Source organism: Thamnophis sirtalis, unplaced genomic scaffold (genome assembly GCF_051295495.1).
Source record: "Thamnophis sirtalis isolate CommonGarterSnake01/CBP01778 unplaced genomic scaffold, rThaSir2_p1.2 scaffold_14, whole genome shotgun sequence".
In the NCBI taxonomy this organism is placed as follows: Eukaryota; Metazoa; Chordata; class Lepidosauria; order Squamata; family Natricidae; genus Thamnophis; species Thamnophis sirtalis.
The window spans coordinates 39,852,868-39,876,034 of record NW_028261394.1 but is presented as its reverse complement, the minus strand read 5'-3'; the positions used below and the strand labels follow the sequence as shown (position 1 = coordinate 39,876,034).

The 23,167-nt window shown below is 46.0% G+C and overlaps 1 protein-coding gene across 1 annotated transcript; it reads left to right on the top strand.

The window, feature by feature from the left end:
- Positions 1-196: 196 nt before the first annotated feature.
- CCNE1 (cyclin E1) lies at positions 197-18,384 on the top strand. Its single transcript, XM_087728629.1, has 12 exons — positions 197-320; positions 1,547-1,598; positions 3,007-3,100; positions 4,325-4,393; positions 7,506-7,645; positions 8,589-8,724; positions 10,865-11,011; positions 12,629-12,724; positions 13,890-14,024; positions 14,660-14,771; positions 14,870-15,027; positions 17,721-18,384. The coding sequence occupies exons 2-12, from the start codon at positions 1,585-1,587 to the stop codon at positions 17,835-17,837; spliced, it is 1,218 nt and encodes a 405-aa protein (XP_087584755.1). The 5' UTR covers positions 197-320; positions 1,547-1,584; the 3' UTR covers positions 17,838-18,384.
- Positions 18,385-23,167: the final 4,783 nt, after the last annotated feature.

The following is a 23,167-nucleotide window of genomic DNA, read 5'->3' as shown; positions in this document are numbered from 1 at the left end:
GGAAGAGGCGTCTTTGCGCGCGGCTGGATCCCCTTGGAGAGACCCGCGCAGGCTGCGGGCGCTGCGTAAATGCCCTCGCTCGGGGCCTGGGCCCGCCCTGTGCGCCAAAAAGCCGCGCTTGCGAGCCGCGCAGGGGACCAGCCGCGCTGCGAGGAGGTGCCCAACGCAGGCCCAGACGAGCCCGCCTTCCTGTCCGCCCGCCCGCCCGCCAGCCAGCCCGCCAACGCCTCAGGGGCGCACGCCAGCGCCGGCAGCCAGAAGGGGCCTCCTTCCCTCCTTGCGAATTTGGGGAAGGGGCTTCTCTGGGGCTGTTTGCAGAGGTATCTTTAAAAGAGGGGAAGGGGGGACGGCAGTTAGCCTTCTCTAGCCATCCCCTCCCTTAAATTATTGCATTTATGTATTAAATTTATTATGCTTGAATAATTGGTGGGAGGGGGGCTTCTTATCTACCGTCAGTCGCGGGCACATGTTGACTGAGCCATATTTGGGGAGAAGGGGCTTCTGGAAGCTGTTTGCAGAGGTATCTTTAAAAGAGGGGAAGAGGGGGGGACGGCAGATAGCCTGCTCTAGCCATCCCCTCCCTTACATTATTGCATTTATGTATTAAATTTATATGCTTGAATAATTGGTGGGAGGGGGGCTTCTTATCTACCGTCAGTCACAGGCACATGTTGGTTGAGCCATATTTGGGCTTCTTGGGGTGTTTGCAGAGATGTCTTTAAAAAGAGGAAGGGGGAAGTTGGATGGCAGGGCCTATCTACCCCCCCCCCCAATAACCATTGCATTTATTTGTTCTGTCTGTTACATGGTTTTGATTAAATGCGGTGGGGGGAAGTCTTCCTAGACACCATTAGTGCCGGCACATGTTGGGGGAGTTGAGGCTGAGCCAATATTGGGGGGAAGGGGTTTCTGGGGTTGTTTGCAAAGGTATCTTTTAAAGAGGAGAAGGGGGGGCTGTCCTAGTCTCCCTCCCCTTATAACCATTGCATTTATTATGTCTGTGATATGCTTGAAGGCTAGGGAGGGGGCTTCCTGTCCCCATCAGTCATGGACACATGTTGGGAGAGTTGTGGCTAAGCCATCTTTTTTTGGGGGGGAAGGGGTTTATTCAGGGTGCCTAATGGTTCCTATGAGATTTTGATTACTTTGGAGGATGGCTAAATTTACATGGTCCTTGGGGCTTGCTGATATATTTTTTAAAATACCTATATGAATAAGTGTAACATTTAAAATATAGATACATGGTTTCTGAATAGTTTCCTTGTTTTTTTCCTTTTCAGTTCTTTGCTGTTGTGGAGCTTCTCCAGTTAGGCCAGCAATATTTTTTTCTTTCCTTTCCTAATAATTTTTTCCCCTCTGGCCATGCTTCAGTGGCCTTTTTTTTTTAAAGCAATCCCTATGTAGGCTTTGCATCTAGGAATGATTTTTTTCTTTCTCTTCCCTTTCTTCTTTTAAAAAATCAAGTTGCCTTAATAGCTTGCAATACTTTTACAACTGATTTAGAGAAGAAGAAAATATCTGCAACCTTTTTCTTTCTCTCTTTCAGTTTCTGGCTGGGCCTTATCTTGATTTCTCCAAGCCACCATGCCTGGTGAGAGGTGAGTTGCATATTTGTCTATGCTCCACCCTTCTGAAACCTGGTTTCTGAAACTAGGCCCTTTGCTGTCTTCAGTAAATTAGAAAGACATTTTCTGACTCCAATTCAATAATGAAGATTCGGCTTATTGTTAAGTGTGGCTCCTCCCTTTCCTCCTCCCTTGCTTTATTTCACTTTTATCCCACCTTGATTACTTTATAATCTCTCCTCCTCCTATTTTCCCCACAGCAACCCTGTGAGGTGAGTTAGGCTGAGAAGGTGACGGGCCCAAGGTCACACAGCGGGCTTTTATGACTAAGGTGGGGCTAGAACTCACCATCTCCTGGTGATTGTCCCAAAGTCACCCCTCTGGCTTCCAGACATAAGTTAGGACTAGAAGTCACCATCTCCTAGTTTCTAGGCTAGCACCTTAACTATGCTGAGAGGAAGATGATTAAGTAAGGTCTATTTATTTATAAACAAATGACTGAGAGACCGCCTCCTGCCAATTACCTCCCTGAGACCTATTAGATCACACAGATTAGGCCTCCTCCGGATTCCATCTGCTGGCCAGTGTCGGCTGGCAACTCCCCGGGGGAGGGCCTTCTCTAGCTGCTCCAGCCCTATGGAACGATCTCCCCGTTGAGATCCGGACCCTTACTACCCTTCCGGCCTTCCGCAAAACAACGAAGACCTGGCTGTTCCGGCAGGCCTGGGGCTGTTGATTATCCAGCCCCATCTTAAGTTATGAATGTTGTCGAATTTTAATGTTGTTTGTATTCTTGTATGTCCTCCCTTTTCCTTTTTTACCTGTAAGCCGCCCAGAATCTTCCGAGATTGGGCGGCATACAAACCAAATAAATACAAATACAAATAAATAAACCAGGTGGCTCAATGGCTAAGATGCTGAGCTTGTCGATCAGAAAGGTCGGCAGTTGGGTTCGAATCCCTAGCGCTGCGTAACGGAGTGAGCTCCTGTTACTTGTCCCAGCTTCTGCCAACCTCGCAGTCGAAAAGCATGTAAAAGAGCAAGTAGAAAAATAGGGACCACCTTCGTTGGGAAGGTAACAGTGTTCCATGCGCCTTCGGCTTTTAGTCATGCCGGCCACATGACTACGGAGACATTTTGGACAGCGCTGGCTCTCCGGCTTTGAAACGGAGATGAGCACTGCCCCCCCACCCCTAGAGTTGGGAAGGACTAGCACATATGTGCGAGGGGAACCTTTACCTTATGCCATGGAGGACTTTACGAGTGATGACATCACCTTGAATTATACCTGGGAACCAATGTAGTTTGCAGAAGTTAATGGCATTATGAAAAATGCCCAAGACTGCTTATTGCAACATTCTGGAACGACTGCAGCTTCTTAGTGCTCTTCAAGGGCAGCCCCATGTCGATTGTGTCACAGTAATCCAAATGTCTCTTGTAGTGACTGCAAGGACAGGGGACTTGAGAAAACCGAGAAGGATGGTGCTCCTGAGTTTGTTGTTCGGACCCGCAAAAGAAAAGCGGACGTCGTCGTAGTAAGTACCCAACTGTAAAGGATTGTTCTCTGTTGCAAAATAAGCACGTAGCTGTCTTGAGTGGAGTAAGATGGTGGTATGATCCAAGACAACTGGAGGATGCAGGGTTGATGGAAACGGGAGGGAGGGAGAGAAAGAGAGAGAGAGGGAGAGAGAGAAGGATTGATTGGCCACTAACCATACTGCATCAAGGGACACTGTGGCTCAGTGGCTAAGATGCTGAGCTCGTCGATCAGAAAGCTGGGCAGTCCAGCCGTTCAAATCCCTAGCACTGCATCACGGGGTGAGCGCTCGTTACTTGTCCCAGCTTCTGCCAACCTAGCAGTTCGAAAGCAAGTAGAAAAATAGGGACACCCCCCCCCCTTTGGTGGGAAGGTAACAGCATTCCGTGTGTCCTCGGCGTTTAGTCATACCGGCCACATGACCACGGAGATGTCTTCGAACAGCGCTGGCTCTTCGGCTTAGAAACAGAGATGAGCACCGCCCCCTAGAGTTGGGAATGACTAGCACATATGCGCGAGGGGAACCTTTGCCATTACCTTTTAATAACACCAGACCAGGCCTCTCATCTCCCTTGTTCTGCTCTGTTTTATCCAGAAGGATGCTAAATTCATGGTGGGAAGGAAGGAAGGAAGGAAGGAAGGAAGGAAGGAAGGAAGGAAGGAAGGAAGGAAGGAAGGAAGGAAGGAAGGAAGGAAGGAAGGAAGGAAGGGGAGAGAGGGGGCCTCCTGTAACTTGAGGGTGGAAGATCTCACTGATAAGTAGAGTTAAATATTTCTGGAGATACCAGGGATTGGAGGTGAAATCTTTCTGTGTCTCTTTTACATACATACCACAAAACTGTTAGATTGGAAGTTTTTCCTCTTGGCATCCATTTTCCTTGCCATAGAAGTGGGGGCCTGTTTTCTATCTCCGTTGTTGATCTACTCTGTGAAGGATTTGATTCCAGTCTAGAAACATTAACTTCTTAACAGTTAATGTGGTTGCTGCAGGCCATTGAGTTTGTTTTTGTACTTAAGAGAAAGTAGCAAATCCTCTGAAGTGAGGCAAGGCATACCAAAGTAGTAACAATTGAAGTAAGTACTTTTTAACTATGATAACAAGTGGTGTTTCAAAGTCAGCTGAAGAGACTTAGGTCAAGTAGAATAAAATCTAATTTCAATAGTACATCTCCCCTATTTTTTACACTGCAAATCTTAATCCTGAATTACCTTTTTCTTTCAGTTTTTACAAGATCCAGATGAAGATATGTCCGGCATAAACGCAACCAACAGGAAATCAAATGAAAGTCAGGTAACTTTAGCACCTTAACATCGCCAGAATGCTAGTCCAGAATGCAGCCGCGCGAGCCATATTGGGGGTACCAAGGTACACCCACATCACACCTATCCTCCGCGAGCTGCACTGGCTTTCCATTGGTCTCCGGGCGCAATTCAAGGTGCTGGTTATCACCTTCAAAGCCCTACATGGCCTAGGACCCGGATATCTGTGAGACCGTCTTCTGCCACAGACTTCCCAACGACCGATAAGATCGCACAGGGAGGGCCTTCTCCGGGTGCCATCAGCCAGACAATGTCAGCTGGCAACTACCCGTGGGAGGGCCTTCTCTGTAGCCGCTCCGACCCTCTGGAATAAACTGCACCCAGAGATCCGGACCCTAGCCACTCTCATGGCCTTCTGAAAGGCTCTTTTAAGACCTGGCTATTCAGGCAGGCCCTGGACTGTTGAACTCACAATTGAGTTCCAGCCTCGATTAGACTGGGTGTATGTTGTGGTCTTTTTAATCTATGTTTCTGTGTTTTTAACTTCTATTTTTAAATGTATTGTTGTAAGCCGCCCGGAGTCCTTTGGGTTTGGGCGGCCTATAAATTCATTAAACATCAACATCGCCAGACAAATTATGACGAAGGTTTCATGAATGGGAAGTTACTTCATTAGGCATGAAACCTTATTCTTTTTCTGTACATAAATCTGCAAAATAATAGTTTTGTTCAATTTTTGTGTCCGCCACAAAATTTCTTATATCTGATAATTATTTGGGTTGGTTTATTCTGATCAGAATAAACTGGCCTAATTGTCAATCAGCCTTTAAAATATTAACCCCCTGAGCTTTCTCAAATGAAAAGAACACTTGCCGATGTTCAGCATCAGGTAATATAGATTTAATTCTATTTGGAAAGAAGTTGTGAGATATCTTTCATCTGAGCCGAGGTGGCGCAGTGGTTAAATGCAGCACTGCAGGCTACTTCAGCTGACTGCAGTTCGGCTGTTCAAATCTCACCGGCTCAGGGTTGACTCAGCCTTCCATCCTTCCGAGGTGGGTAAAATGAGGACCCGGATTGTTGTTGGGGACAATATGCTGACTCTGTAAAGTGCTTAGAGAGGGCTAAAAGCCCTATGAAGCTGTATATAAGTCTAACTGCTATTGCTATTGTTCCTTTCCTCCACCAGGCCCATTTTGCTACTCCTAAAACAGGCATCCTCGTTCCAGTGGATCTAATCAACTTGTGTCTTAGTATTGCATGTTGCTGTGTATCTCAATATTGCAATACTGAAACAGAAGTGGCTCATTTCTCTATTCCTTGTATGTATAAGTATGTATGTACGCATCTGTAGGTAAAGGTTCCCCTTGCACATATGTGCTAGTCATTCCCGACTCTAGGGGGCAGTGCTCATTTCCGTTTCAAAGAGCCAAAGAGCCAGTGCTGTCTGAAGACATCTCTGTGGTCATGTGGCCAGCATGACTCAATGCCGAAGGCACACAAACACTGTTACCTTCCCACCAAAGGTGGTTCCTATTTTTCTACTTGCATTTTTTACGTGATTTCGAACTGCTAGGTTGGCAGAAGCTGGAACAAGTAATGGGAGCTCACTCCATTACGCGGTGCTAGGGATTCGAACCGCCGACCTTTCTGATCGACAAGCTTAATGTCTTAGCCACTGAGTCACATATCTATACATATGTACAATATATGTATAAGGAACATGTATTTTAGAAATAGCGCTATTTGGGCAGCCGAGTTCTTTGGCAATTACAGCCAATGAATGTTTGCTACAGTGCGTTATTTCACAGCTTCTTTCAAGTATGTGCCCTTTTAATGATGCGGTCATGTATCAAGGAGAGCAGTCCTTTTGTGTCTGGTTTGTCTATGCATTGAATGAAAACAATCTTTAAAAAAAGAGAGAGAAGGAGAGATTGCGTTCTTACTTTCTCAAAAGTTTATTTACCGTATATACTCGAGTATAGGCCGACCCGAATATAAGCCGAGGCGCCTAATTTTACCACAAAAAACTGGAAAAGTTATTGACTCGAGTATAAGCCTAGGGTGGGAAATGCAGCAGCTACTGGTAAATTTCAAAAATAAAAATAGATACCAATAATGTTTTTGAATATTTATTTCAAAGAAAAACAGTAAACTAGCGGTGTATTCAATGAAATACTTCACTCACCTCATGATGCTGATGTCCCGCTGTGATGCTGATGTCCCGTGCAGCCGCGGGAGCGATGTCCCGCCTCCTATGACACACGGCACAGTGATTCCTATCATTGGATCACTGTACCAGAGGAGGTGGGACATCGCTATGTGGCTGCTTGCCATAACAAGGAGGAGGTGGGACATCGTTGCAGAGCGGCAGGAGGGGGAGGAGGGGGAATCGTAAGACAGCCCTGCATTACATTAGAACGTGAGGAGGGGGGATGGTGCGGTGCGCGCTGCGCGGCAAACTGACACAGAGGGAGGGGAAACTCACAGGAGCACTGGGCCATTCACGAGTGTCACCCAGCGGCATGGCCCCGCCCCTTTTTCTCCTCCATTTCGGGCAAATTTTTCACTGACTCGAGTATAAGCCGAGGCGGCTTTTTTCAGCCCAAAAAGTGGGCTGAAAAACTAGGCTTATACTCGAGTATATACAGTACCTTTAAAAAATATCAGGAATGGCAGTTTGGGATATTCCTATGTTTTCTTCCCATCCGAATCCCTCTGTATCTTATTTTTCTCCCATCACAACGGAGTTTTGCCATGAGATAGAAAATTAACAGATGAGATTCTAAAATAAAAGTCCCTTTTTCCTTCTGCAGAATATCTTTTTGTCCGGTGAAGCAACTCCAGCGTAGCAATTTCTCTTAACTATATGAGCTGCTGCTTCGGTGACCCTTTACTGTTTTCTTGAAGTCACCAAAGTTTTTGCAATGGGAACATAAGCGGAATAAACCCCCCCTTTGCAAAAAATCATGTTGGAGAAGCAGTTGCAGAATAAAGAGGGCGGGGGTGTGTGTAAATCCCAATCTTTTAACTTGTAAACCTGTTGGGGCTTGTAATTGTTGGAAAATTAATCTGTAGTTCAGTAAACGTCCGTGGAACTTTGGACTTTGACTCTCTCTACCGTTGCTTTTTTTCCCCGATAGTCAAATTATGCTGCGTGTCCTTATTCACACTTGCTGATCCCGACACCAGAGAAAGATGAAGAACTGGAGAATGCAAACTTTGCAGCTTCTAAGCATCAAAGGCTGGTTTCGGCTAAGGAGACACCCTTGCCTGTTTTGGGGTAAGTTTCTCACCATTTTGGCATCAGCTGTTATTTTTTTCTTGTTAGTTATTAAACTGCTTAATTCAGGCGATGAGAAACTGAGCATTTTTACTGTTCATTTTGGGGTGGCATTACGAGAGTAAGCCAGAAGTAAATTGTCACGAGGCAATTTTTCAGAGTATAAGATGCACCTTTATCCCTCCAAAAAGAGAGTGAAAATCTGGGTGCATCTTATAGATGGAGTACAGCATTTTTGGCCTCCCGAAACCCTGTTCCCTTCACAAAAATGGACATGCAGAAGGTTTGGGAGTCCTGCAAACTGCACCTCGGGACTGGGGAGGGCAAAAACGAAGGGAAAATGGGCTGGGTTTTTTGCTCCTTTTCCCCCAACTCCCAGGAGCACTCTACAAGCCTCCCACAAAAAACGAGGTGTGCAGAGGGTTTGGGAGGCTTGCAGAGTGCAAAACCTTTTTTTAAAAAATTTACCTCTTCAAAATCTTGGTGCGTCTTATACTCCAGTGCGTCTTATAGTCTGAAAAATGTGGTACTTGGTCACTTGTTAACCAACTTTGTTTGCCTCTGAGAATCCATGGCAAATTGTGCTTCCATTCAGCAATTAGCTGCAGAGCAGGGATGAAATTCAGCAGGTTCCAGTAGGTTCTGGAGAACCGGTAGCGGAAATTTTGAGTAGTTCAGAGAACCGGCAAATACCACTTCTGGCTGGCCCCAGAGTGGGGTGGGAATGGAGATTTTGCAATATCCTTCACCCAGGAGTGGGAGGGGGGAACGGAGATTTTGCAGTATCCTTCCCCTGCCATGCCCACTCAGCCATGCCCACAAAACCGTTAATTAAAAAAAATTGAATCTCACCACTGCTGCAGAGTCTCAAATTTCTATGAGATGCCGAAGGGGAGATTCAGAAAGGGTGGGAAGTTTAATCCAGCTCTGTTCTTTTTGTTAGTTGGGCAAATAGAGATGAACTATGGCAAAACATGCTCAATAAGGAACAGAAGTACGCAAGAGATAAACTTTATATGGAAAAGCACCCACTCTTGGAACCTAAAATGCGAGTGATTCTCCTAGATTGGCTGATGGAGGTGAGACATGGTTTTTGTTCATGCAAACATACAAGACTGATTTGATTATCTATTTTGAGCTATTTTCAAGGTCTGTCATTCCCGCCGTACAATTTTATCTGTGGGGTTTGCTACCTTGTTTAGTTCCCCTTCGTTTGAAAGATGCATCTAATCAAACCCTTTAGCTGATCAACCTTTTGAGGTTGCTCATTGATCCACAACATTTCTTATATGAAACTAAATCTTTCTTTCTTCCTCCTCCTCCTTCTTTTTCTTCTATAAAAATGGCTGTGTGTCTGCATGTTCCAGCATAACTCTGGAACGCCTTGAACAATTTCAACCAAACTTGATACACAGATGACTTACTCTTTGGAGAGAAAAACTGTGGGGGTAAGACACCCTTAACACCCCTCAGGTTGTGTGTTCTGTTAAGATACAGCCTGTTGTGCCTTAAAATGGCTTCTACTGTACTGCTGTAAAATGGCTTCTACTGTACAGCGCAGTGGAGTTGCCATGGTAATGGTTTCACAGTACTCCACAAGGGGGCTCCCTCTGGTAAGGGGAAAAATCCAACATTGGAAATTACACTTGGTCCGGACATTTTTCCCCTTATAAATAAATACCCGGGCAGCTCCTGGTTATCAACTAGTAACACTATAAATCAGGCATGTTCACTTTGACAATTTTTAAGACCTGCGGACTTCAACACCAATAATTCAACCGACAAGCCATGGGGATCTGAGAGTTGAAGTGTCCCATTCTTAAAATGGCAAAGTTGGACACCTGTTGTGGCCCAGCAGGAGCCGTTGGAGCTGCCACCAGACTCCGACAGCGAGGGGCCCTATGAGTCGGCTCTGGAGGATGTGGAGGACCCTGGACAGGGTTCTGACTCCGAGCAGGGCGCAGAGAGGCTGGTTGGCCACCAGGAGGCGCCTGAGCCTTGGACCCCAGTGGGGAGGAGACAAGGGAGTGTGAGCCTGAGGTCAGCAGTGAGTTGTTCCTGGATGCCCGGCACCGAAGAGCTAATAGGCGTCAGGAACAGTTGGGCAGTTACAGGAGGTAATTGCACTCAGCTGGTGGTCATTAAGCTCCTCTCCAGACTATAATAAGGACTGCTTGTGCACACGCCCCTCTTGCAGAAGTCAACGCAGGAACTAATGTCGGAGAGCTTGGCAGGCTGGATTGCTGCCAAGCCTTATCTGTGCTGGATTGCTGACCAAGCTTGTCTGTGCCGGTTTGCTGCCAAGGACCTGTCTGTCTGTTAATTAAATGCCGTAACTTATCTTTGTCTGACATTTCCAACTTTGGGTAACTGAGTGACCACTAGTCAAGAACCTTACCTTCAAGACTTGTAGCTGGTGTGGAGTTCTCAGAAGCCCCAAAAGATTAATTGACCTCAATTGACCTTCCATTATTTATTGATTCTCAATTCCTTGGATAGTCACATTAAACTTAGGGTCCGATATGGGCCATTTTGAGGAACCCTGATCTCATGGTTGGTTGCAAAAGGAAATAACAAGTTGGCATAAGATTCTTGATGGTCTCACTGCCATTGCAAAAAACCCACCAAAATGTATTTTTTCTCCAAGAACAAATCTTATGTTCCACTCTGGACTCCTGCAGCCACCTTATGGGATGGGGAACACCTTAGTGTAGCACGATACGGTTCATGTTATTTCTGCACCCACAAAATGTTGCAATACAGCTAGCCTACAGTTACTGACTGCCTCGTTTAGCAACCACTCAAAGTTACCACTTTGTGTTCAATCCATACGTGGATGACTGCCGCAGGATCCCGTGGTCACTATTTGCATCCCACCATTTGCATCAAGCAGAATTAACAGAGAAACAAACACAGTAAAATATATATATATCACAATTTGCGGCCGTGTGATTTTTCTCTTAACTGTGATTCTGGGTGGTGGAGCTGCCAGTTCCAATTGTCGCTAAGCAAGGACTACCTGTGTTTCTTTATTGAACTCTGAAAAAAGATCAGCAAGGAACTTTACCGCAAAGAATAAAATAGCTGTTGGGTTGCAAGAATGCATTTGTGTTACAGAGAAGGCAAATGTAGATCTAATTCGATCTCTTAACCATGTGGATTTCTTACAAGGGCAGAGTCGTGGCTGATGTAAAGCATTGTTCATTTGTTGTGTTGCAGGTTTGTGAGGTCCACAGGCTTCACAGGGAGACGTTTTATTTGGCTCAGGATTTCTTCGATCGTTTTATGTCAACACAACAGAATGTTGTTAAGACGCTCCTTCAGCTGATTGGGATAACGTCTTTATTTATTGCTGCTAAATTGGAGGTAAAATCTCGCTCTGCGGTACATGAGCCAAGCTGTAAAGGCACCATTTCTCAAATTGGCAAAGCTAAAGAGCGTGGGTTTCAGTGGTGGGTTCCAAATTTTTTAACAACCGGTTCTCTGCTGGAGGGATGGAAGCTGGCGGGGAGGGGTGTTACATGACTGAGTGGGCATGGCCAACTCTACATCACTTGTGTGGGTGGTACCTGTATGGGACAGGCACGGTTGGGGGGGAGGGAATCCAGGGGTCTCCAATGCGGGGGGAGGAAAGAAAGATCCAACCTCTGTGTTTGTGAGGGGGGGGAAGGAGAGGGAGGGAGGGAGTCAAGCTAGACTGGGAAAGCTGGCTGCAAGAGGAAGAGAAGCTGGGTAAGCTGTTTTTGGGGGAATTTTTCAGGCTGTTTTCGGGCCTTTTGGGGGGCTGTTTCCAGACCATTTTCCACGCCAATTTTGGCAGGAAAAATGGCCTGAAAACGGTCTGAAAAATTGCCTGTTTGTTGGCCATTTTCTGGGTCATTTTCAGGCTGTTTTGGGGGACTGTTTTCAGGCTGATTTTTGGCCCGAAAAACAGGCAGGGGTGGGGCCAGCCGGTAGTCTAATTTGCCTGTTCTCCGAACTGCGCAGAATCAGAACTACCAGTTCGGGCAAACTGACCTAAACTGGCAGCATCCACTCCCAGAATTCCCCAAGGAAAAGAAAAAGGTAGAAAATGCAACCAGTTGAAGAAACTGCAGGAAAAAAAAAACAGCAGTTGCTGTTTTGGTTTGATGGATTGTTTAACAAAAAATGATTTATCTTGGTTGGCCTTAAGACGTTTTTTATATCTGGCAAGATCCAGGTTATATAAAGCTGCTCTTCTGTGTTATTTGTCATTAACGGTTGGCTTCAGTTGATGAAGGCTCAGAAAAAGTCCCCTTCATGTTCAAATTAGTTTTTATTATCCAAAATGTAAATCCATGTGAGATAAGCACCTGGCTTTGCCAGTTTGCCACCTTTTCAGACCACAGAATAGGGCCAGTGTTGTGGCCCAGCAGGAGCAGTTGGAGCTGCAAACAGACTCCGATAGTGAGGGGCCCTATGAGTCTGTTCTGGAAGATGTGGAGGACCCTGGACAGGGCTCAGACTCCGAACAGGGACCAGAGAGGCTGATTGGTCACCAGGAGGCGCCTGAGGCTTGGAGCAGTGGTGAAAGCCAAAGGGAAGTGTGCTCATGACATCAAGCCCTGGAGTAGTGGTGAAGACGTCAGGCCTTGGAGCAGTGGGGAAGAGCTAAGGGAGTTGGTCCCGGACGCCAGGCAAAGGCGGGCAGATAAGCAACGACAGCAACCACGCAGATACAAGAGATACTTGGACCCAGGTGGTTGTAATTAGGCTCCTCCCAAGAGAGTCTATAAGGAGAGACTTTGGGAGGAGGTTGTTTGCAGGATTCAACTAATATACCAACGCTGGAGAAGCTCTCGTGTGTATTTCTTATCTTGGAAGTCTGGAGTGCTGCCAAAATCTTGTCGGTGTGTTAATTTACTATGAATAAATTGTCTAGCAGTAATCTTGTCTTGGAGTGCCTCGGCGTACGGAGAGGGGTCAGAACAGCCAGTATATTGATCCTCTTCTTTATTGCAGGAAATCTACCCACCAAAGCTTCATCAGTTTGCCTATGTCACCGATGGTGCTTGCACAGAAGATGACATTATTAGCATGGAACTCATTATTATGAAGGTTGGTAGGACACTCTGTGTGCTTTTGAAAGCAATGAAAAAAGCAACTGTTGTTTGTGGCTAGTTGCGAACTCATGTCCAACCCATTGGGACCCCTTGGACAACGTTCCTCCAGGCCTTCCAGTCCTCTTCCATCCTCTGGAGTCCATTTAAGCTCACACCGACTGCTTCAGTGACTCCATCCAGCCACCTCATTCTCTGTCATCCCCTTCTTCTTTTGCCCTCCATCTTTCCCAGCATGAGACTCTTCTCCAATGAGTCCTTCCTTCTCATTAGGTGGCCAAAGAACTTGAGTTTCCTCTTCAGGATCTGGCCTTCTAAAGAGCAATCAGGGTTGGTCTCCTTTTCGACTGACTGGTTAGATCGCCTTGCAGTACAAGGGACTTGCAGGAGTTTTCTCCAGCACCAGTTCAAAGGCCACAATTCTTTGGCCCTCCTGAGCTCTGTTTCCTCTGGCAGTGTGTTGCAGGAGGCCCAGGGGTGGGTTCCTGCCAGTTCTAAGCTCTTCTATAGAAGAGGTTCCACAAATCTACAGTGCCATTTAGAACCGTTTCTAGCTCCCTCCCCCCGCCCATCCGCACATCATTAAGATGAAGAGCGAGAGGAGGAATTCTGGGAGTTGAAGTCCACAAGTCTTAAAGCTATCAAGTTTGAACACCCCTGGGAGTTTTTTCCTAAAGGGTTAGGGGTGCAAGGGTCTTGTAACTTGACAGCTTTAAGACTTGTATTCTTCAATAGCAGAGTTTCTGAGCCAACATTTTGGTTGCTAAGCAAGAGCGTTGTTAACTGAGTTTTCCCACATTTTACAAGTTGGCCATGCCCACCCAGTCACATGGCCGGCAAGCCACTCCCACCCAGTCACATGGCCAGCAAGCCACTCCCACAAAGCAGGCCACACCTACAGAAGAGGTTCTAAAAAAATTTGAAACCCACCACTGAGGAGGCCGTTCTAGCAGAAAATGGAGCTTGGGAGCCTATTTTCTCTGGCAGAGCACTCCGGCCACTACAGGCCCCCCAACACAAGTGACACCAAGGTGGCCACGCCCACCCAAGCCCCCCTAGTTCAAACACAATCCTGATGCAGCCCTCAATGAAATCGAGTTTGACACTCCTGATAAAGAGTATATCCACCTTTTCCCAGCATATCTTTTCTTTCCTTCCTCCAGGCGCTGAATTGGAACCTGAGTCCCCTGACAACCGTGTCCTGGCTAAATATATACATGCAGGTTGCATATCTAAATGAGATTTGTGAGATGCTGCTGCCCCAGTATTCTCAAGAGATATTCGTGCAAGTTGCAGAGGTAACAATAGAACCTACTGCAAAATATTTTCCTCTCTCAGCCTGAAAATGGTGTTGTTCTGACTGAGGCTTCCCAAGAGCATGAAGCAAACTCCTCTTTTATTAATTTACTGTGAATTCCTCTCATTCACATCCAGCAAAGTCTTTCCAGGGAGGATTTACAGTCACAGACCTTATCTGGCTTGGAAAGCTGCCAGGATTATATCTGCAAAACTTGGCAAGGAGTCTCAGAGAGTCACGAACCAATTAAGCAAACTAATTCTCTCCTGCAAACTCCACTTCCCTTTCGCTCCTCTTTTATTTCCTCTGGGAGGGGCCATTCATTGTCCCCCTGTGGTCTTACTCCTAAGTCAACCCCTGTTCCTTAGCTGTTCCTTTCGTCTGGCATGTGCACGCTGGGAACAGGCTCCAGCTGTTCATCTGCCTCACTGATGTCTGACTCTGAAGGCAGCTGATAACTGGCATACGACCCTGGCCCTCTCTCTTGCCTCCGACACAGAGCCCTCATCAGAGCCTTCCCCAGACTCCAGGACTGGCCCATGTTCCTCCCCGACCTCCTTAGTGTCCGAATCTGCTGCCAGCTCTGCTGACGGGCCACAACAGGTCTTCTGATTGCTGACGTTCTTCTTTTCTCAGCTTTTGGACCTGTGTGTCCTTGATGTGGGCTGTTTGGAGTACACGTATGGTGTCCTGGCTGCTTCGGCGTTGTATCATTTCTCATCTCGCGAGTTGATGCAGCGGGTTTCGGGTAAGGCGTCGTGTTAAGATGATGTACATTCAAGACTGGGAGGTAAAAGCAGCATAGAAGATGCAAGAATTTTGTCTCTGGATTTGTTGTTTTTCCAGGATACGAACTGAGCGACATTGAGGAGTGTGTGAAATGGATGGTCCCCTTTGCGATGGCTATCAAGGAAGTTGGGAGTTCGGTGCTGAAGCACTTTAGAGGAGTCCCTGCTGAAGATTTGCACAATATACAAACGCACATAAACACCTTCACCTTGCTGGTAAGTTAACAAGTAAGCAGAAAAGGTTGTTAACCTTGTTAATTACTGGTAGTCCTTGACTTATTCACTGTTTATTTAGCCACTGTTGGAAGTTACAGTGGGGCTTACAACTGGTACTCGCACTTAAAACCATCACAGCATCCCACAATCATCATCATCTTTTTAATGACCCTATAATGCCTTGCGAGGTGGAGTCTGGGCAACTGAATGGAGCTAGCAAAGCCTTTACTGGCCGGATGCTCTACCTGTTGCCAGTGCGGAGTTTTGTTCAGCAGATATATTCTCATTGTGGCCAAAGAAAGAAATACCTGCCTCTACCTAGGATCGAACTCATTGCCTCCTGATTGTGAGGCGAGAGCTCCACCTCTAGGTCACTGCACCACTCCACAGCATCCCCACGATCACGTGATCAAAATTTGGGAACTTGGCAACCAGCACAGGTGGTTACAGTGTGTTGCTATTTCTGAGCTCAGTTGGCTTCTGAAAAGCAGTGTCAATGGGTGGAAGCCGTATTCACTTAATGACTAGTGATTCTCTTAATGACCATAGTAAAAAGGGGGTAAAATCAGAGTCAACTCAACAAAGTGCTTCTAGCAACAAAAAATTCCGGTCCCAGTTGTGATTGTAAGTTGAGGACTACCTGTATATAAATTGCAGTTTCTGTTTGCAACTTTATTCCTAATGGAGCAATGGTGTATTTCCAATGTAGAGCACACGAAGCCATAATGTACTTTGTGCACTTTTGCTAGTGAGTGTCCCCTTGTTCAGTTTCCATCCATTGTTCCTTGTCTGGCCTTCAGCTGCTTTGGAAAATAGGCTGCCCCCTCCTCCTTGTTGCAGCCCCTCAAATATTGGAAGACTGCTATCATGTCTCCTCTGGTGCTTCTCTTCACCACACTGGCCAATACCCAGCTCCTGTATCTGTTCATTATACGCTTTAGTCCCTAATAATCTTGGCTGCTCTTGTCTGCACTCTTTCTAGAGTCCCAACATATTTTTAAAGTGTGGTGACTAGTGGTGGGTTTCAAAAATTTTTAGAACCCCTTCTGTAGGTGTGGCCTGCTTTGTGGGAGGGGCTTGCCGGCCATGTGACCGGGTGGGTGTGGCTTGCCAGCCATGTGACTGGGTGAGCGTGGCCAACTTGTAAAATGTGGGGAAACTCACTTAACAATGCTCTTGCTTAGCAACCAAAATGTTGGCTCAGAAACTCTGGCATTTGAAGCATGCAAGTCTTAAATCTGTCAAGATACAAGACCTAACAAGACACCCCTAACCCTTTAGAAAAAAAAACCCAGGGGTGTTCACACTTGACAGCTTTAAGACTTGTGGACTTCAACTCCCAGAATTCCTCCTCCAGTCATGTTGGCTCAGGAACTCTGGCATTGAAGTGTGCAAGTCTTAAATCTGTCAAGATACAAGACCCTTACACCCCTAACCCTTTAGAAAAAAAACCTCCAGGGGTGTTCAAACTTGACAGCTTTAAGACTTGTGGACTTCAACTCCCAGAATTCCTCCTCTCGCTCTTCATCTTGATGATGTGCGGATGGGCAGGGTGAGGGAGCATGAACCGGTTCTAAACGGCACGGAAGATTTGTGGAACCTCTTCTATAGAAGAGGTTAGAACTGGCAGGAACCCACCCCTGGTGGTGACCAAAACTAGATGCAATATTCTAGGTGTGGTCTTACTAAGGCTTTCTAGAGTGGTATCAGTACCTCACCTGATCTTGAGTGTATCCCTCTGTTAATGCAATTTAGGATTGCGTTGGCTTTTTTTGGCCGCCACATGGTTGATTCATATTTAATTGGTTGTCCACTAAGATCCCTCTCACAGTTACTGCTTCTGTAAGCTGCTTGGATGAGAAGCGAAATGTCATCAAGGAAAAAATAAGGAAGTCCAGGTGCCTCTTGAAAAAGCAAAGCTCCTTTGGGGCTACCTTTTCATTTGTATCAGTGGTGGGTTTCAAAAATTGTTCGAACCTACTCTGTGAATGTGGCCTCCTTTGTGGGAGTGGCTTGCCGCCCATGTGACTGGATGGGAGTGGCTTGCCGCCCATGTGACCGGATATGAAGATGCCGACGACACTTGTCAGAACCACCTTAAATTACCTCACACACAGCACTGGCATGCATAAGAATAGGATGTAAACTTGTTTTTTAAAAGGCATCTTTGGTTTGCGTTAAAACAACTTCAACACACGCAATGTTCTGATTGCACCACAAACGCAGTCGTCATCCCTACCTTTCACAGAGGCACTGAGTTTTATAAGTATGAGCATGATAGTGTAGAATAATCATATCCAAGGACCAGTGGTGGGTTTCAAAATTTTTTGGAACTTCTCCTGTAGGTGTGGCCTGCTTTGTGGGAGTGGCTTGCTGGCCATGTGACCGGGTGGGAGTGGCTTGCCAGCCATGTGACTGGGTAGGCGTGGCCAACTTGTAAAATGTGGTGAAACTCACTTAACAACGCTCTTGCTTAGCAACCAAAATGTTGGCTTTCTGGGTCCACTGGTGGAACCTCTTCTAACCGGTTCGGTAGATTTGACGAACCGGTTCTACTGAATAGGTGCGAATTGGTAGGAACCCACCTCTGATTTGTATATATCTGCTTTGCAAATCTCATAGCTGTACAATCCAATCGGTGCATTTGAATGGGTGAGTAACAATGGTTCCCTTTTGGCATTCTTCTTTTCCAGGACAAAGCTCGAGCCAAACAAGCTATGTTAGCTGAGAAAAACAGGCGTTCGCCTTTGCCCACAGGTGTCCTCACCCCACCTCAGAGCAGCAAGAAACTCTCTCGGACCTCAAAATAGCTAAAGCTGCTACGGAAGCTGCTCTTTCTCCTGATCGGCTGCTTTTTTTAAAACACACAACTCCCTCGTTCTGTGTTTTTATTTTCACAATTCTGCATTATTATTATTTTTGCCCGATGCTGCCAATGACTCCCGATGAATGCTAGAATGGGGAAGGGGAGGAAAAAACCTTTTATGTATTTTTATGGAAGAAACTGACCAGATTTGAAAGTTGGTTTTCCTTTCCTTTCCTTTTTTTTAATGGAATGTCTTGTCTTGAAATGAACTCTTCGTATATGCCAGGCACCTCAAACAGGGATGTGCTTGGATTGCTGCTAAGGGAAGAGTTATTTTGGATGTGCTGATCCGAAGAATAAAAAAGAGGTTTTGCCCCCCACTGGTGCTGGGAAGACCCAACAATGCGCTGGTTGCAATTAGCCATGGAAGGAAAAAAACCTCTTCGTAGATTTGAGTTTACAGCCTGATTTTTTTTTAAAAAAAATCCTTTGTAAATGCTCTTATGTATCTCTAATTTTTTTTTTTTTTAATAAAGTGCAGTCTTTGGTAATGGCACTTTGAATTAATGTCAGAATGGCTGAAGGTTGAGAACGGAGCGGATTTGTTTAACTGCCAGAAAGGAACACTTTGTTATAGAGTTAGCGGCACTAACAGGTGGTAAAATGGGACAGAACTCACTTAACAACAGAAACCTGGGGCTTCATTGCAATGGTAAGTTTGAGGACCACCTGTATAATTCCTCTTCCCCCCCCCCCCAAAAGGACAATATTTTTATATATATATAGCTGTGCAACTTCTCAACTTTCTAGGGCATGTTAAGTTAGGAGGATTTGTAGGTTTGGTTGGTGTTGTGCAGAGAAGCAGCTGGAGTTTCTGATCTGCGAAAACGGCGACGGTGGTGGAACTAAGTATAGCCTTGGCTGAGAATCGAACTGCTTGCTCTCCGCTGTGAACGTAAGGAGCGGCAGAAGCCAAAGCACTTCCGTGTCTTTTGAAAAAGTTGACAAGCCACTTCCAGCTGCTTTCTAGAAAAGGCTTCTGCAGAGCGATGGGTTGTCTCCCAGTTGAGCAACTCTGCACCGTGTCAACAGTTCCGCCTATTATTTCAAGCCCAAAGTGTTAGGGGGGGGGTGCTTTAAAGGTTTCTACCCTGCGTTGTTAGATCGATGTTAACTTCCAGCAGTGTTTAAGGGAGGGCAGAATGAAGGTTATTTTTATAGATTTTATAGACCAAAACTGAATGCAGGATTCCAAGTGTGGCCTTGCCAAGGCCTTATAAAGTGCTATTAACACTTCATGTGATCTTGATTCTATCCCTCTGTTTATGTAGCCGAGAACTGTGTTGGCTTTTTTAGCAACTGCTGCACACGGCTGGCTCATATTTACGGTAAATGGTTGTCCACTAGGACTCCAAGTTCCCTCTCGCAGGTTCTACATTTGCTACTATTGAGCAAGGTACCACCTATACTGTATCTGTGCATTTCGTTTTTCTTGCCTAAATGTAGAACCTTACTCTTTTCACCATTGAATTTCATTTACTTCTGCACGCCTGTATACATGCATAGACGTGTTGGAAGGGTATCCAGTGTAAATGGCTGGATCAATTCAAGGAAGATCATTGGTTTCGATGGGACACGTGACTGACATGGGAAGGCCATCTGCTGGTGGGTTTGTCAGCTTCCCTAGGTGGTTGGTTCCCCATTGTGAAATCAGGTTGCTGAATTAGATGGACGAGTCCATCCACTCAGCTTCCGCTTATGGTCTTCCATGATGTCACCTCACATATCCCTATAAAGCATTGGTGGGTTTAAAAAATTGTTCGAACCTACTCTGTGGGTGTGGCCTCCTTTGTGGGAGTGGCTTGCCACCCATGTGACCGGATGGGAGTGACTTGCCTCCCATGTGACCGGATAGGAAGATGCCAACGACACCTGTCAGAACCACCTTAAATTACCCCACACACAGCACTGGCATGCATAAGAATATGATGCAAGCTTGTTTTTTCAAAGGCATCTTTGGTTTGCGTTAAAACAACTTCAACACACGCAATGTTCTGATTGCACCACAAACGCAGTAGTCATCCTTACCTTTCACAGAGGCCCTGAGTTTTATAAATATGAGCATGATAGTGTAGAATAATCACATCCAAGGACCAGTGGTGGGTTTCAAAATTTTTTGGAACCTCTTCTGTAGGTGTGGCCTGCTTTCCAGGTCCACTGGTGGAACCTCTTCTAACTGGTTCGGTAGATTTGACGAACCGGTTCTACCGAATAGGTGCGAACTGGTAGGAACCCACCTCTGCTATAAAGTAAATACTTGATTTATGACTTGATTTCTGCGGCCCTCCCAATCTCCATTTTCGCTGGCAGAGGCACTGTAGGCCGGTCCCCAGGGTAGCCCCCCGGTCCAGATCTAAGCACCCCGCGAGCCAGATCCAGCCCCTGGGCCTTAAGTTTGACACCCCTGCTTTAGAATGCAACGAATTCACCTGCTTTTCCAGATGAATTAAAGGACAGCAGAGAAAAGGAGAAGCAACAGAATGAGATCGACGGTTCCACCACAAAACCGCGGTAGACTAAAGCGCGCTCGACGAAAGCGCGTACGTGACGTCATCACAGCACGACGAAAACAGCACGCTGTGATCGGTAAACTTAAAATTAACGCGTAAATCTAAACCTAACCCCCCCAAACCTAACCCTAAACCTAACCCTAAGCCTAACCCTTAACCTAAACCTATACCTAACCCTTAACCTAACGCTAAACCTAACGCTAACCCTTAACCTAACCCTAAACCTAACCCTAACGCTTAACGTAACCCTAAACCTAACCCTAACCCTAACCCTTAACCTAACCCTAACCCTAACCCTTACCTTTATGTGAATCAGCTTGCTTTAAAAGCGCTTTTTAAAGCGCCCTTTTTTCTCCGCGGTCGTATTTGTCGCGCTGCTGATGACGTCACGTACGCACTTTAATCGGGCGCGCTTTAGTGGACCGTGGTTTTGACGGGTCACGGAGATCGACTGCCTGCTTCATTTGTTATCCGTCGTAAGATTCTGATTCCCTCTCTGCCCTCCCCACCCACCCACCCACCCCTCCCGCACCGTGAATGCTCACACAAGCTAGCTTCTTGCCATACATTCACAAGGATTTCACTAAAATATTTCTTGTTTTCTCAAGTTTACATCTCCCAGCCTTTCACGGTTGCTATGAGGCAGTCTGCCCGAGAGATGAAAATAAATCTGTGTCATTTTTATTTTTCCCCCTCCTTCCCTTATGTGTGAAGTTCATTTCCGCTTATTTCTCCCACACATATAGGCGGGTTGTGCTGGCTTTGTAAACGGATCGCGTTCTTCTCGTGCTCTTTCAGTGAACGGATACATATGCACCAAAACTCTGTTCTTGGAAGACCATATGCTCAGGTCTGTCAGCTTAAAATACCCACAGCCAAGCGATGCTTTCATTCCAAGAAGCTTCGCCTTTGTTCACCATCTATCTTGCGAGGTTAATTAATCAGCCTTAAAAAATATTGAAAAGTGATAGGCAGGAGCGAGAGCTTCCAACTTGTTCACGTTTCTGGCTCCTTAAAATTCTTTTACTTTGCTTCCAACTCCAAGATGAGGCTGCCCGATTTGACTGCTGTTTTTTCTTTGATACTACAGGACTGAAAAACCAATTTTTAGCCGCGCAAACAGGCCGGGTTCATGGATGGCGGGCAGGCATGGTTCACTGTTGGGGAGGGGCGCTTCCTTCACTAGGCTCGTTTCAGTGAGGCCAGAAGTCTTCTGGAGTGGTGCTTTTGTCTATTTGGGGGGGGGGGGGAGAAATGGAAGATTCAGAGTAAAAGTTTGTACTTGAAGTACAGATAGAATAGAATAACAGAGTTGGAAGGGACCTTGAAGATCCTCTAGTCCAACCCCCTGCTTATGCAGGAAACACAATAGCATTTCAGACAAATGGTTATCCAATCTCTTCTTAAAAATTTCCAGTGTTGGAGCATTCACAGCTTCTGGAGGCAAGCTGATTAATTGTTCTCACTGTCAGGAAATTTCTCCTCAGTTCTAAGTTGCTTCTCTCCTTGATTAGTTTCCACCCATTGCTTCTTGTCCTGCCCTCAGGTGCTTTGGAGAATAGTTTGACTCTCTCTTCTTTGTGGCAGTCCCTCACATATTAGAAGACTGCTATCATGTCTCCCCGTGTCCTTCTTTTCATTAAACTAGACATACCCAGTGCCTGCAACCGTTCTTCACATGCTTTAGCCTCCAGTCACCTAATCCTCTTTGTTGCTCTTCTCTGCCCTCTTTCTAGAGTCTAGAAGTGATGTCTTCTGTCCCTTAACTGCCTCTTCCTCTAGAACAGGGTTAGGGTTAGGTGAGCAGAGAGAAAGTGACTAGCCTAAAGTCACTCAAAAACCTTTCATACCTAGGTGGGACGAGAACTCTCAGCCTCCTGGTTTCTAGTCTGGTGCCTTAACCACTGCAGAACACCCCACTCTTATGGCTTTCCAGAGGTTGCTGAACAACTGGCTTTTCCAGTTGTTTGCTTGTGTAGTCTTCAGTCTCAGTATTAGTGAACTGCCGTTATTGCATTCTTTCTTCTTCTTATTATTATAATAAAGGTAATGGTTCCCCTCGCACATATGTGCTAGTCATTCCCGACTCTAGGGGGCGGTGCTCATCTCTGTTTTAAAGCCAAAGAGCCAGCACTATCCAAAGACGTCTCCGTGGTCCTGTGGCCGGCATGACGGAACGCTGTTACCTTCCCACCAAAGGTGGCTCCTATTTTTTCTACTTGCATTTTTTTACATGCTTTTGAACTGCTAGGTTGGCAGAAGCTGGGACAAGTAATGGGAGCTCATTTCGTTAGGCAGTGCCAGGGATTCCAACCACCAAACTGCCAACCTTTCTGATCGACAAGCTCAGTGTTTTAGCCACTGAGCCACTGCGTCCCTCTTAATTATTATTATTAGAGTATTGTTTTATTTTATACTGAATATCCGTTCCCTTCCTGCAGTCTGTTAGGCATGAGGGCATACAGCCTCATCAACTAATGTAGCTTGTGGAAGTGTGAACCTCATCTGTTTCTCCTTACCTTATTTCCGCACCTAACAGGGAATATTTGCATTTTTGCCTAATATTAAGGGTAGATTTGAATAATGTCTGGATTGTATGTTTTCCACCAGGACTGATTGACACTCTGCACTAATCCTAGCACAGTTGGGTACCAGCACCTATTGTGCGAAAGCAATCATTGAGTGATTTCCCCCACCCCATCCCCCAACAATACAAGAATACCTGAAGTTTTCCCAATATTTAGCAATACCTAATACAGCTTGT